Below are 15,019 nucleotides of genomic sequence, written 5' to 3'. Positions count from 1 at the left end.
TGCCATCTGATTTCTGTACAAATTGTAAATAGCCTTTCGCTCCCTGTATTTTATACCTGCCACCTTCAGAATTTGAAAGAGAGTATTCCAGTTAACATTGTCAAAAGCTTTCTCTAAGTCTACAAATGCTAGAAATGTAGGTTTACCTTTTCTTAATCTTTCTTCTAAGATAAGTCGTAAGGTTAGTATTGCCTCACGTGTTCCAACATTTCTACCGAATCCAAACTGATCTTCCCCGAGGTCCGCTTCTACCAGTTTTTCCATTCGTCTGTAAAGAATTCGCGTTAGTATTTTGCAGCTGTGACTTATTAAACTGATAGTTCGGTAATTTTCACATCTGTCAACACCTGCTTTCTTTGGGATTGGAATTATTATATTCTTCTTGAAGTCTGAGGGTATTTCGCCTGTCTCATACATCTTGCTCACCAGAGGGTAGAGTTCTGTCATGACTGGCTCTCCCAAGGCCATCAGTAGTTCTAATGGAATGTTGTCTACTCCCGGGGCCTTGTTTCGACTCAGGTCTTTCAGTGCTCTGTCAAACTCTTCACGCAGTATCTTATCTCCCATTTCGTCTTCATCTACATCCTCTTCCATTTCCATAATATTGTCCTCAAGCACATCGCCCTTGTATAAACCCTCTATATACTCCTTCCACCTTTCTGCCTTCCCTTCTTTGCTTAGAACTGGGTTGCCATCTGAGCTCTTGATATTCATACAAGTGGTTCTCTTCTCTCCAAAGGTCTCTTTAATTTTCCTGTAGGCAGTATCTATCTTACCCCTAGTGAGACAAGCCTCTACATCCTTATATTTGTCCTCTAGACATCCCTGCTTAGCCATTTTGCACTTCCTGTCGATGTCATTTTTGAGACATTTGTATTCCTTTTTGCCTGCTTCATTTACTGCATTTTTATATTTTCTCCTATCATCAATTAAATTCAATATTTCTTCTGTTACCCAAGGATTTCTATTAGCCCTCACCTTTTTACCTACTTGATCGTCTGCTGCCTTCACTACTTCGTCTCTCAGAGCTACCCGTTCTTCTTCTACTGTAGTACATTTAATAAGAAGAATTAATTCTGACAAACCTATGAGCAAAGCAGGGGCCAGTTTTGTCAAGTGATGATCAAAAGCAAAATCAGATCCTGAATGAAAGGGGAGGAGATATCTGGACTGCAATGGAAAAAATCATCATCCCTCAGGAGAATGTAACTGCCCACTAATGCGCATTGCCAATAGAAAACTCTGCGATCGGAAGTGTGAACTGCTGCAACATCTGTTCTGTTCAGTATATTGGGTACTCCGTCACCTTCAATTTATTCTATAAGTAAATAAATTTGTAGCTCTAAAATGTTTTTGGCTCCAATGAAGAATTTATGGCATGCATAAGCAGAAAGTTTTTAGACTTAGACTCACACTCCAAGAATGTCATGTTCAGGAAAAATAACTGACAATGTCCTGTAATCTAAGGGGGGACTGCATTGAACCTATGAAACATAGACTTCACTACCAGGCAAGAAGTTTTGCTTTGCCGTTCTACAGAGGCAAAAGAAATTCATACCCCATATCTGGAAATAGAGGCAGTGAAATCCTTAACTGGTGATGAGAAACAAGCACATAATAAGTGAAATAGTATTCACAGGATGAATAACAAATATACAGAAACAAATCCGAAAGTTCATCAATGATGTTCTAGTGCTTTAGGCGACCCGAAGCATTGTGAAGTTGGATTGAAAAATCACACCTCTCTCACATCAGTTTACTTACTTTATCTGCACAGCCCATCTTCTTCTCTGGATAGCTGTCTCCATCGATCTCTGAAGAATACAGCTGGTTAACGGAATTTATCAGACTCTCTCTCTCTCTCTCTCTCTCTCTTTCTCTCTCTCTCTCTACTCATGAAATAAGTAGATACTCACAGAATACTTGTAGTTCAGGCTTGATATATTTTAACTTCCACAAATAACAAATTCATTCCTTCTCACATAAGTATTAGAATACTTGCAAGTTAACTGACTAGTCTTGTGTTAGACTCGATTAAAACATCTACAATATATTTGGTTCAACAACCACATAATATATGAACTGTCTCACCTCTAGCGAGTCCAATACGTGAAGTTTAATTAACAATGTTTCAACTGTTCTTCTTTTTTCTTATTATGATAGTCAACAATATAAAACACTATAAGATACATAAATAGATGGAACTGATCCCCCATGGTACACAAAACAGGCCCGAATGCTGTTGCAGAGGCAACGGAAAAAGCATGTGAAGTTCAGAAGAACGCGAAATCCCAAAGATTGGCTAAAACTTACAGACGCGTGAAATTTGGCACGGACTTCAATGCGAGATGCCTTTAATAGGTTCCACAATGAAACATTGTCTCCAAATTTGGTAGAAAATCCAAAGACATTCTGGTCGTATGTAAAGTACACAAGCGGCAAAACGCAGTCAATACCTTCGCTGCGCAGTGCCGATGGTACTGTTACTGACGACTGTGCCGCTAAAGCGGAGTTATTGAACGCAGATTTCTGAAATTCCTTCACCAGGGAAGATGAATGGAATATTCCAGAATTTGAAACACGAACAGCTGCTAGCATGAGTTTCTTAGAAGTAGATACCTTAGGGGTTGCGAAGCAACTCAAATTGCTTGATACGGGCAAGTCTTCAGGTCCAAATTGTACACCGATTAGGTTCCTTTCAGATTACAGTGATACAATAGCTCGCTACTTAGCAATCATATACAACCGCTTGCTCACTGATAGATCTGTACCTGCAGATTGGAAAATTCCGCAGGTCGCACCAGTGTTTAAGAAGGGTAGTAGGAGTAATCCATCGAACTACAGACCTATATCATTGACGTCGGTTTGCAGTAGGGTTTTGGAGCATATACTGTATTCAAGCATTATGAATCACCTCGAAGGGAATCAGCATGGTTTCAGGAAACATTGTTCTTGTGCAACGCACGAAGTAATGGCCGCTATCAACAGGTGATCTCAGGTTGATTCCGTATTTCTGGATTTCCAGAAAGCTTTTGACACTGTTCCTCACAAGCGACTTATAATCAAGCTGCGAGTCTATGGGGTATCATCTCAGTTGTGCGACAGGATTCGTGATTTCCTGTCAGGAAGGTTACAGTTCGTAGTAACAGACGGCAAATCATCGAGTAAAACTGAAGTGATATCAGGTGTTCCCCAGGGAAGCGTCCTGGGACCTCTGCTGTTCCTGATCTTTGTAGATGACCTGGGTGACAATCTGAGCAGTTCTCTTAGGTTGTTCACAGATGATACTGTAATTTACCATCTAGTAAGGTCATCCGAAGACCAGTATCAGTTGCAAAGTGATTTAGAAAAGATTGCTGTATGGTGTGGAAGGTGGCAGTTGACGCTAAATAACGAAAAGTGTGAGGTGATCCACATGAGTTCCAAAAGAAATCCATTGGAATTCGATTACTCGATAAATAGTACAATTCTCAAGGCTGTCAATTCAACTAAGTACCTGGGTGTTAAAATTACGAACAACTTCGGTTGGAAAGACCACATAGATAATATTGTGGGGAAGGTGAGCCAAAGGTTGCATTTCATTGGCAGGACACTTAGAAGATGCAACAAGTCCACTAAAGAGACAGCTTACACTACACTCATTCGTCCTCTGTTACAATATTGCTGCGCGGAGTGGGATCCTTACCAGGTGGGATTGACGGAGGACATCGAAAGGGTGCAAAAAAGGGCAGCTTGTTTTGTATTATCACGTAATAGGGGAGAGAGTGTGGCAGATATGATACGAAAGTTGGGATGCAAGTCACTAAAGCAAAGACGTTTCTCGTCGTGGCGAGATCTATTTACGAAATTTCAGTCACCAACTTTCTCTTCTGAATGCAAAAATATTTTGTTGAGCCCAACCTACATAGGTAGGAATGATCATCAAAATAAAATAAGAGAAATCAGAGCTCGAACAGAAAGGTTTAGGTGTTCATTTTTCCCGCGCGCTGTTCAGGACTGGAATGGTAGAGAGATAGTATGATCGTGGTTCGATGAACCCTCTGCCAAGCACTTAAATGTGAATTGCAGAGTAGTCATGTAGATGTAGATGAAGAACACTCCTTTTTCTTCCAATACGGCTTCCGTGACGTGAGCGGCAAACACTTGATGATGCTGTTGGACCATCGCGTCTACCTTGTGCTCATGACTCCTTTCCAGCCTGCACACACAAATGTGTGTCACGCAGTATGTACATTCTCTCACACTTATTTTTAAAATATCATGTGTTCGCAATGGTAGAAGGACAAGTGGTCCTAGAATTTATGCGAAAATTCTCAAATCACGACAAGGTCATTCAACACAAGAAGTATGAAATTATCATCATCTCAAACTGAAAATTGTGCAATCACATATCATTTTATCCACATGAATATGATTCAAATATATATGTGAAGTATGCTGAATATGTTTACAAACTACTCGTCTCATTCCAGTTAATTAACAACAATAAAACTCACGGGGATTATGAAAAAGAGCTTCTCAGATACATTTAGATTTACAGCCTTGTTATTAGCTGTGTTAGTGTTAATCCAAACAAACTCAATTGTGACATTTAAAAATGTGTCAAAAGACAAAATGAATGTATCCTTAAAAAAGTGTTATTTGTTATGATTTAAATGGTAACAGGTACAATTGGAAAAAAAATTAATTTCACACATGAAAATATCATTTAATTTCACAACATAGTGTTGGAGAACTGTTAATTAGGGATGTATAAAGTAGCTGAAAAAAGAGAATGGTACATCTCATAAGAAGAATTAATTCTGACAAACCTAATGAGCTAAGTGGGTCCACACATGAAAATATCATTTAATTTGACAATATAGTATTGGAGAACTGTTGATCAAGGATGTATGAAGAAGCTGAAGGAAGAGAAAGGTACATTTTATAAGATTGGTTGTTTGATTTGAGGGAGGGGGCCAAACAGTGAGGTCATCAGTCCTATCGGATTAGGGGAGAATGGAAAGGAAGTAGGCTGTGCCCTTTCAAAGGAACCATCCCAGCATTTGCCTGAAGTGATTTAGAGAAATCTTGGAAAACCTGAATCTGGATGGCTGGATGCAGGTTTGAACCATTGTCCTCCCGAATGTGAGTCCAGTGTGCTAACCACTGCGCCACCTTGCTTGGTAATTCTGATGAACCTATGAGCAAAGCAGGTGCCACATTTGGCTGTAAGATGAACATAAGGATATGTAACACTCATTTTTAAACACTTATTTTCATTTTTCTGCATAAAAAGTACTGTCCATGACATTATGTCCTCTCCATTATTTTAGGAAATTTTACATTAAAGTAAATATTGCCACTGTCTTTTTAACTGTAGGGCTAATAATTATTTATATTTACTTCATTTTTTTCTAAAACTTATTTTTTACAGTCCTCTGTAATGAAATTTTGGTGCACACTCATTGGGCACAATCTTCTCAGAATTTCTTCTCCCATATTGCTCCTCACTTGTGTCTCACTCTCCAAAGTATGTTAAATAACCAGACTGTGGTTCCAGTAGCAGATTGTATGGATCTCAAAACTAACTAAAAGCGACGTGCGGTGATTATGGAAACATCAGTTTCATTTGTGACATGAATGACTAATATTTTCTCCAGATAACAGCTAAATTAATTTTCTTTCTAAAGCTATAACATACATTCATCTCTCTGGCAATTCCTTCTAACTGATTAATCTCTACAAAACACTGACAGATACTTCAAAGAACACATTAGTCTTCTATCCCCCCCCCCCCCCCCCCCTCCTGGCCACTGCAGAGTCCTCTGTTTCTCTCGTCTTCCTTCTCACCTCCCCCCATTTCCAACAGCCACCTTACATCACTTCTATACCCCCCCCCCCCCCAACTACCCATCCTTGCTGAGTTGCTTGTGTGTGTGTGTGTGTGTGTGTGTGTGTGTGTGTGTGTGTCTAGATATGTTAAAAAGAGTGCAATAGCTTAATAATCTTAATAATTTTGAGAAGTCCAATTTTAAATGTACCTGTCCACTACACATTGCCTTCTATATGTGGCGAATAGTAATCTATCCTAATTCATAATGTTTTTTAGACATCATCTAATTTATTTCTTGCTGGCTTACTGTACATAAGATTATTGGAATATCAAGTATAGAAATAAGAATTTTCTGGTTTATCCTTGTCATATTGTTTATTCCTTTTGTCCAAACTTTTCTGGAGATACTGTTATTAAAGTATTATGTTCCAGGTACAGCAAATGTTTTTCACTGGTATTTAGTCTGGGTGTTTTGTTGTTTGGTAGTATTTTGACAATGATTTGTACAGCCTTCTCAACAATTTTGTTTGCCTGGATAATCTTGGGATGCTGTCAGATGGCTGTTATGTGCCTGCCTATCTCAACAGGTAAGCAACAAATTTTTTGCGCTTTGCAGCATATGATACATTTGCATACAGAAATACAATTTACAATCTTTGATAAGAAAGAAGCAACATACATTCCAGTGAGAAAACTGGAACATGTGGGATGGCATGCAAATTTGGAAATGGTTAAAGTCAATGAACCTTGACATTCAGGAGGTCATGTCCTTTAGCTGGTAGAGCAGAAGGCAGAGAAAGGTGTGAGTGTCAAAGGAGACACTGTTGAAAATTTGAAAAAGCATAAAAATATGATAAGATAGAAAAAGAGAAAAATTTTGAAACTAAGAGTCAGAAGTAAAAAAGTGTAAAACAGAGCAGTTGCATTGCACAAATATCTGTAAATGGGCATTACATTTTTCTCTCTGCATGAATTAGAGGGTTACACATCCTTGTGCAGATGCCATCAAAAGGAGGGAAGAAAGGAAGACTGTGGTTTAATGTCCCACTGTGCAAAGCTTGTTACAGGCAGAGCACAAGTTTGGATTGGAGAATGATAGGGATGGAAATTGGCTATGTCCTTCTCAACATAAACACAGTACCTTTAAAAATAAGTAAACAGCAGAAAACTAATCTGTATGGCTTGATGAGGACTTGAACTGCCATCCTGCTAGATACAAGTCCTCTCTCTCTCAGCAGCTCTGTCTCAAAAGGAGGAGTGGGGAGATTCAAAGATGTGGGGTGGGTCAAGGAACATTAACAAAAGATCTATACACTTTATTATCAACTGATTAATACCAGTTGTGCTTATGTTAGCTAAAATTATTTTAATCAATTGGCAGATGGGCCACAACTATTTTAAAAAATGGCTTCTTCCTCAGTTAAGTGAAGTAACCAATGTTTGTCTCTCATTGAAAGCTTAATCTTGACATGAATACAGGGGTATTTTTCATGGGAAACACTTACTTTCTGTGTTACAGCAGGACGTCTCTTTACAAAACACTATTTGTCACACAGTTTTTCATGAGCATTACTAATTGTTATGGAGCATGCAGGAATTGTCACTGCTTAAATCTAGAGTCAGTTATTTTGTACAAGGAGTAGTTAATGTGACATGTTTTTACTTTTCTTAAGAATCGGTATGGATTTCCAATTTCTTGCTTTATTTTTGCACTGAGATATATGGTTTCACTTTAGGAGAAAAGTCTACATGATAATTACATTTGTGTCTTGTATCATGACTGTACAAATTCCCTCTTCTCATGTTCTCAGAAATTTTAGAGAAAGTAGCTATATCAGAATATTGATCCACCTTTCTAACAATAGACTTTTAATAACCTCTCAGTTTGGCTTTCATCAAGAATATTGAACCCATTTCCTGACAATAACCATTAACAAAGTTTGAGTTTGGCTTTTGTCAAGGATACACTTTAGAGAAAGCAGTACATGGTTCCATGAACTCAGTTCTAGTACAACTAAACAAAATGTTGACATTTTCTATGGTCCTGTCAAGGTCTTCCACTGTACAGATCATAAAATTTTACTAAAGAAATTTAAAAAATTTGGTAAGCCCTTACATGGATAGTCGTATCTCAACACTAGAAAACATAGACTCACATTAATAAATGAGGGAACAGTATTCAGAGTGATGTCACACAAAGTTTGGTGGTTGTTCTATATCTGTTCTTGATCTACACTGATAATTTTTTAAAGATGTTCAAAGTCACTTCAAAAACTGTAATGCTTGCTGCTGATACTAGTAAACTAATAAAGGGCCCACATAAGTTTATATCAGACATAGGCAACAGAATAGTTAAAACATGCTTGAAACTGGGTTACAGGAAACAACATAATTCTTAATCGTACAAAAACACATGTTCTAAAATTCTAGGCAAATAAAAATAGCGGAAGTATAAATCAGTGGGCACATATGAAATTAAATTACATGTGTTACAATCCTAGGCACCCTGATGGACAGCATACTCATTTACTCATGTGGCACAAGTATATATACAAGTTAATCAAACAGTTCAGTTAGGCCTGCTTTTCACTTAGAAATTTCTCTCATTGTATTGACTAGTACATGAAATTACTAGTGAAACTAAGGTTAAAAATGATAAAGTTGATAACCTGGAACTTTGGAAATTTTAGATTCACGTGCCAATATTTACTCCTAGTGGCATTTGTAGTTAATATGAGTAGAAAGAGTAAATTTAAGATGAACTGTTATATTTACAACTATAAGCCTAGATATTTACAGCTATAAGACTAGAAGTAAAGATGGTTTCCATGAGGTCTTTGGATCCCTACATGAGGTTGAAAGTGGCATTTAGTATGCAGATATAGTGGAATGTGACAGATAGCTAGCAAACATCAGGTGCAAAGTAGGAAATCTACAGACAATGCTACCTTGAAGTCCATGGCAGAGGATACTAAAAAAAATCTGGAGATTATGCATTCATCATCATAAATAGAGCTGCACCCCAAAGGAACTGGGTGGGTATGTTGCACACCATCAACTATTCCCATGATTACTTTTGCACCATTAGTTACACTCTCAGGGCCAGACAATAAGTGTGATTTGCAGAGTACTGATGTAGATGTAGATGTAGGATCTGGACATCTGACACATGCCATGAGGAGAGAGCACCAACAGATTGTCATCGTACGTGAGTAGATCAAACAGCAGCACTAGGAGCCAGTCAGCAGTCTGTCCTGTCTCATATGCAACATCTTGTAAGTGCTAATACCATTGGCAAACAGCTGCACACTGCAGGGCTTGCTGCACTATGAACATTATAACACCTGCCACTCACACCTTCGCTGTGCCATGCCCGACTTACCTCGTGTCAGCAGTGATGAATGTGTGCCCCTACAGACTGGAAGCAAATCATTTTTGTGATGATTCCTGCTTCTGTATTGGAGGTGACAACCACAGTGTCTGTGTCTGGAGGTGAAGTGGAGAGTGCCACAAAGAGTGGTTTGTGGTCTCTCATCACACGCCACACCAGGGGTGTAATGGTGTTAAGACTGATATCTTATGATGCCCATTCACAGTTAGTGTTCCTAATGGGCCCCTTGCAGCTGCATGGTAAATGCATACTCATAGCTGTGATGTTCATGAATGCCCATGCGGATGCCCTATTTCTACAGGCCAACTCTCTTCCTCATACTGCTGACACCTCCTGAGCATGCCTTTTAGTTGTGGATACTTTATTGTGGCCAGCCGCATTGCCCACTCTATCCCCAATTGAGAATGTGTGGGGTGCCATAAAGTGTGCCATCATGAGTACACCTCCAACCACCAATCTATGAGATCTGCACACTCAGGTGCAAGTGGTGTGGGATGGAGTATCACAGGACTAAATACCAGACCTGTATAACTTTATGCCATGCTGCCTGGACCCGTAATTTACAACAATGGGGAAGCACCATACTAGCTTGTACATTTTTTGGCATTGTAGTGCAGTACATGTTGGTCGTACAAAGTTGAAAGTGTAATCATTTCATATGCATGGTACCATCTACCTCCCCGCCAAAAATTAATGTAGTCTACCTTGTCTTCTGGGTGCAGCTCATTTTATGAGTGTAGTTAAAAAGTATCTCATTAGTCATTTGCCAGAAAATCTGACACTGTGAGATATATTCTGGTTAACATTAATGTTTATAAACAACAGGTTTGAACTTTTAACAATGCAGGAAAAATAGACTGCTACTTACTGTAAAGACATGTCAAGTTGCAGACAGGCACAATTAAAAGACACGTTTAGCTTCCGGCCGCAGCTTCATCAGTAAAGACACACACACACACACACACACACACACACACACACACACACACACACACGAGCAACCACACCTCACACGACCACCAAATCCAGCATCTCAGGCCGGAATGCAACAGCATGTGAGATGCAATGAGCAATCTGGAGGGGATGGGGAAGGGGAAGGGAAATGGGTAGTAGTGTACAGATGGGGAGAGAGACAAACACTGTCTGGTGGAATGTACAGGGACTAGACTGCCAACAGGTGCAGTGTCAGGGGTTTGTGGGGCAGGGAGGCGGGAGAAAAAGGAACAAGAAAGGAGAGGAGTGGGGAAAGATGGGCAGATATGTTGGCAGAGGGCTGCAAATAAACAGGATGGGAGACAAGAATGGGGAGGGGATGATAGGACAGAGGGAGTGGAAACTGTTGGTTGGAGGGAGTGGGAACAGTGTGTTACCATAGGTTGAGGCCAGGATGATTAGGGGAGTGGAGAATGTGTTGTAAGGATAACTCCCATCTGCGCAATTCAGAAAAGCTGGTGGTGGAAGGAAGGAAGCAGCCATTGAAACCAAGTGTGTGATGTTCAGCTGCATGTTGTAGATTTGCTCTTGGCCACAGTTTGGCAGTCGCCGTTCATCCTCGTAGAAAGTCAGTTGCTAGTCATACCAATATAAAAAGCTGTGTAATGACTGCAACAGAGTTGGTAAATGATGTGGCTGCTTTCACAGATGGCCCCAGCCCCTGATGGGGTAGGACTGGAATGGAATAGGAAGTGCTGGGTGGGTGGACTGGGCAGATTTTGCATCTGGGTCTTCCGCAGGGATATGATCCTTGTGGCAAGGGGTTGGGATTGGGAGTGGCATAGGGATGGACTAGGATGTTGTGGAGGTCAGATGGGCGACTGAACACCACTTTAGGAGGGGTGGGAAGTATCTTGTGTAGAATATCCTTCATTTCAGGGCATGGTGATAGGTAATCAAAGCCCTGGCAAAGGATGTGGTTCAGTTGTTCCAATCTGGGGTGGTACTGGGTGACAAAGGGGACATTCCTTTGTGGCTGGCTTTTGGGGATGATGGGAGTATTGGGGTTGTGAGGGGAAATGGCATGGGAGATCTGTTTGTGGACTACATTTGAGGGGATAGTGCCAGTCTATGAAGGCCTTGGTGAGACCCTCAGCATACTGAGCAAGGCAGTTTTTTTCACAGCAGATACACCGTCCCTTGGTAGCCAGGCTGTATGAGAGGGATGAGAGCTGTCAAAATGCAGGTACTTTTGGTGGTTGGTGGGTTTAATGTGGGCAGAGATGCAGATGGAGCTATCATCTACATCTACGTCTCCATATACAGGATGTTTCACAGTGAACCTGAACCAGATTAGGGTTTTGGTGCTTTGGGAGGCTAGGAAGGTCTCCTCTACATGACCCATAAAAAGGTTGACATAGGAGGGTGCCATGCAGGTGCCTACGGCTGTACCACAGATTTGTTTATATACTTTCCCTTCAAATCAGAAGTAGTTGTGGGATAGGATAAAGTTAGTAAGGTGTATGAGGAATGAAGTAGTGAGTTTGGTGTCTGAAGGACATTGAGAAAGGTAGTGTTCAATAGCAGTAAGACCATGGGCATGAAGGATGTTGGTGTATAGGGAGGTGGCGTCAACAGTGATGAGTAGAGATCCAGAACATCTCAGCTTTTCCCATTACTGACAGCTTGTTCACCCTCCCTAAAATCAGTGAAGATGCATAAATGTGAAGTATGAAGTAGCAGATAAAGATAGCAGCTGTGTGCTTTAATATCATCTACATCTACGTCTCCATATACAAGATGTTTCACAGTAGATAATGTTTTGATGAGTAACAGTGTGCCATTTGGGTGTAAAATAAGTCTGAAGATCAGATCAGCTACAGATCTCCCACTTAACTCTCATTTGTGGTTCTTACATTCAGTTACTTATTATGTGAATAAAACAGAAATATATTCCTAGCCATTTCCAAACACTCTATTTACAGCTCACTAAAGCTGGTCTTTTTTTTCTTCATACAGATATTTTTGCTGTCTTTATTAAATGCTTTATTCCAAATTTCTGTTGGACAAGAAATTAAGCACTCACTGTGAACTGTTATCAGGTTCAGTAAACAATCATGTGATACACCTAATGACTCCATTAGAAATTCGTACCCTTAATATCTGAAAATATTCACCTGAATTTTTGCTTTCAGTGAAAGAGTTTTCATCTTCTAAAACAAACTGCACATTATACCATGTAGCAGTTTATTTAACAATATGGCAGTTATCACACATAGCATCACTGCTTGTATTTTTTGGTGTCTCACCATTGCTGACCAGCTGGTGGTGGCTTGCTGCAGTGCTCCCACCTCTTAGTACTGCTTCCCTTCTGCTCTCAGTATGGTGTACATGGTGAGTCTTACAAGATGTGACATGATCAATTATTAATTTTTGCTATAAAGAAGTTAATTTGCATGAAATCTAAGTGCCAAAAAATCCAAAATATCGCATTAAACATTATGGCAATATTTACATCTGCACCTCTAAGTTCATGATCATGAAGAATTTAGAGTACATGGACTCATACTTTATTTTCTTTGTTATTTTGTGACATAGAATCTTTTGGTATGCACCATAATATCTCTAAGTCAATCAATGTGAGCTTTATGACAGCTATGTAGCAAATAATAATTTAATTTTTTAGTACTCTGTGAACTCAGATGTCCAGAAGTTTCATATTCACACTACTTTTACAGCAGTTTCCCCAGTGCATTTTGTTGACCGCTCACAAATACATTCGGGAAGTGTCTCATAGGCACTGAACTCATGTTTTGTATGTAGATGCAACTCATACACTAGACATCAGTAAAGCACATTTCAGCTGTCCATTCCAACTGGTCCATAACCAAATGTCAGTTTCACATAATCCATGCAAGTGGCAGCATAGTGCCTTGGCAGAATAAGAGAAGTACATTCTGCTCTATAGTATTTGTGTGTGAGTGTTATAGTGAACAATAAGTGAACATTTTGTATTTGTTTTTGTATTGTTCACTGTGAGGATTGATGCAAACAAGGTGTTAGAGGCTTTCCACCAAACTGAATTACTGTCTTTATCACGTGAAGTATGTGGAGAGGAAAGTGATACTGTACACTATCTTCAGATTAATCAAGAAGCTTGAAAGAGCCACTACCACTGAGATCCTGGAGAAAGAAGAACCGGTGAAAACACCTTCTAAGAACCTTACTTATGGGGAACCAATATACAACCCTTCACAGATGCTGTTGCTAATTACTGTTGTTCTTGAGTATGTCAAGAAGCTAGTTCCAGCAAAAAAAGAAGGCTGGTCACTGAAAACAATTATGCATCACTCCACAAGGGTCAAGAGCAGGAACTATCTATCTCATTATCAGAGATATTATGAATAACAAGGAACAAAATGTGAGAAACAGAAGGTCATATTGGAGTACATTTGGTCTACTTTTCAATAGGCAAGAGCTTATTCCATGTCTGTGATGATGTTGATACAAGGCAGTAGGCATGCCCAAAAGCTAGAGCACTTGTACTGATGGATTTCAAAGCTGGATCTCCCTGGGTGTGGAATTTGAAGGAAGTTCACAAGATCATGAGTCACAAAGTTACACAGTTTGTAATGTACGAACATGCTCAAGCATAAGAAGAGATACAGAATTCTGTGATTGCATCTGGAGTTCAATTCATAGACCCTATTGTTCCTAATTATGAACACTGAAATTTTAAATACTGTCCAATCTGTATTTAATTATGACATTCACAGAGACTGCACACTATCTAGCATAAGGGAACAAGACACGATTGTCGGGGTGCAATCAGCATCTGGAATATCACATTCGTACCTAATTCAGCCAACTATTTCCATGGAAGGTAGACTTCTTTCTCCACTACTCACTGTCTTCTGTGTTGTGTGTGCAAGAAGAAGTAAACTGATCTCCAAAGGCTTCCAAATCAGGCAAAGTGGACATATTCTTGACAATGAGGGGATAACTGTCTCCCTCTCTATGTTGGAACATAATGTCTGATTCTGTATTCATTTTCATTCCATCAACAGGATCTGTTCATAATTCCAGATCAACACATATAGGCAACAACATTCCCACCATGTGCAATGTCCTTTGTTCAAGTTTTTTAATGTATACTTTTTTTGCCAATGGAAAGTTTGCTCAACAACATTGATACTGAGCTCCACAGTCATAATGCTGTAATTGATCTTCATGTGCTTACCCATAATCAATTCAGTGTCCTCATACTCAACAAAATGATCACACATGCCTGGAGGAAAGCTATGTTTCCAGTTGAATGCTCCTTACAATGTTATATGGAATATGGAAGACTGAAGTTGCTCAACACCCAATGTTACAGCTGCATCATTTATCCAATGCACTAAGTACTGATTACACCTGACATTTACATCGTAATTAACTTTATTTCAATATCAGTGAGACACATCGTGAATTTACCTTTTCAGTTAAAGCAAAATCACATATTTGTTCACTTGATACTGTGGTTTAATGTCAATTTCTTAATATTTTTGTGTTTTATGTTTGTGTAACCTGTCTTTTGTTTGATTAGTAGTACAAAATGAACTGCCAAACTGTCTATGAGAAAGATCATAAAAGAATATAGCTATAGCCACTGAGCACAACAAATATGACATAGAAAGTAAAAACAATCATATTAATAATTGCTTAAGTAAACACTACAAAATAGGCCAATAATACTGCATTTAGCTCAACACAATGAGAAGTGCTTCTAAGGCCAAAACACACTGAACTGGACTTTCTGATTAGTTTATCACTGTGCTTGAAGGAAGCACTGTTCTACTTATAATATGAAAAGAATCATTTTAACTTGTTATTGAGTT

The 15,019-nt window shown here is 39.3% G+C and overlaps 1 protein-coding gene across 1 annotated transcript in view; it reads left to right on the top strand.

The window, feature by feature from the left end:
• LOC124619473 (solute carrier family 22 member 1-like) overlaps positions 1–15,019 on the top strand; it is a 264,507-nt gene that overhangs the window by 180,912 nt on the left and 68,576 nt on the right. The window contains exons 5-6 of the mRNA XM_047145879.1: positions 6,248–6,402; positions 12,335–12,533. Coding sequence (XP_047001835.1) covers positions 6,248–6,402; positions 12,335–12,533 — 354 coding nt within the window. The remainder of the gene's footprint in view (positions 1–6,247; positions 6,403–12,334; positions 12,534–15,019) is intronic.

Source organism: Schistocerca americana, chromosome 6 (assembly GCF_021461395.2).
Source record: "Schistocerca americana isolate TAMUIC-IGC-003095 chromosome 6, iqSchAmer2.1, whole genome shotgun sequence".
Lineage (NCBI taxonomy): Eukaryota > Metazoa > Arthropoda > Insecta > Orthoptera > Acrididae > Schistocerca > Schistocerca americana.
Note: the sequence above shows the minus strand (reverse complement) of the source record. Positions and strands in the feature narration are given on the sequence as shown.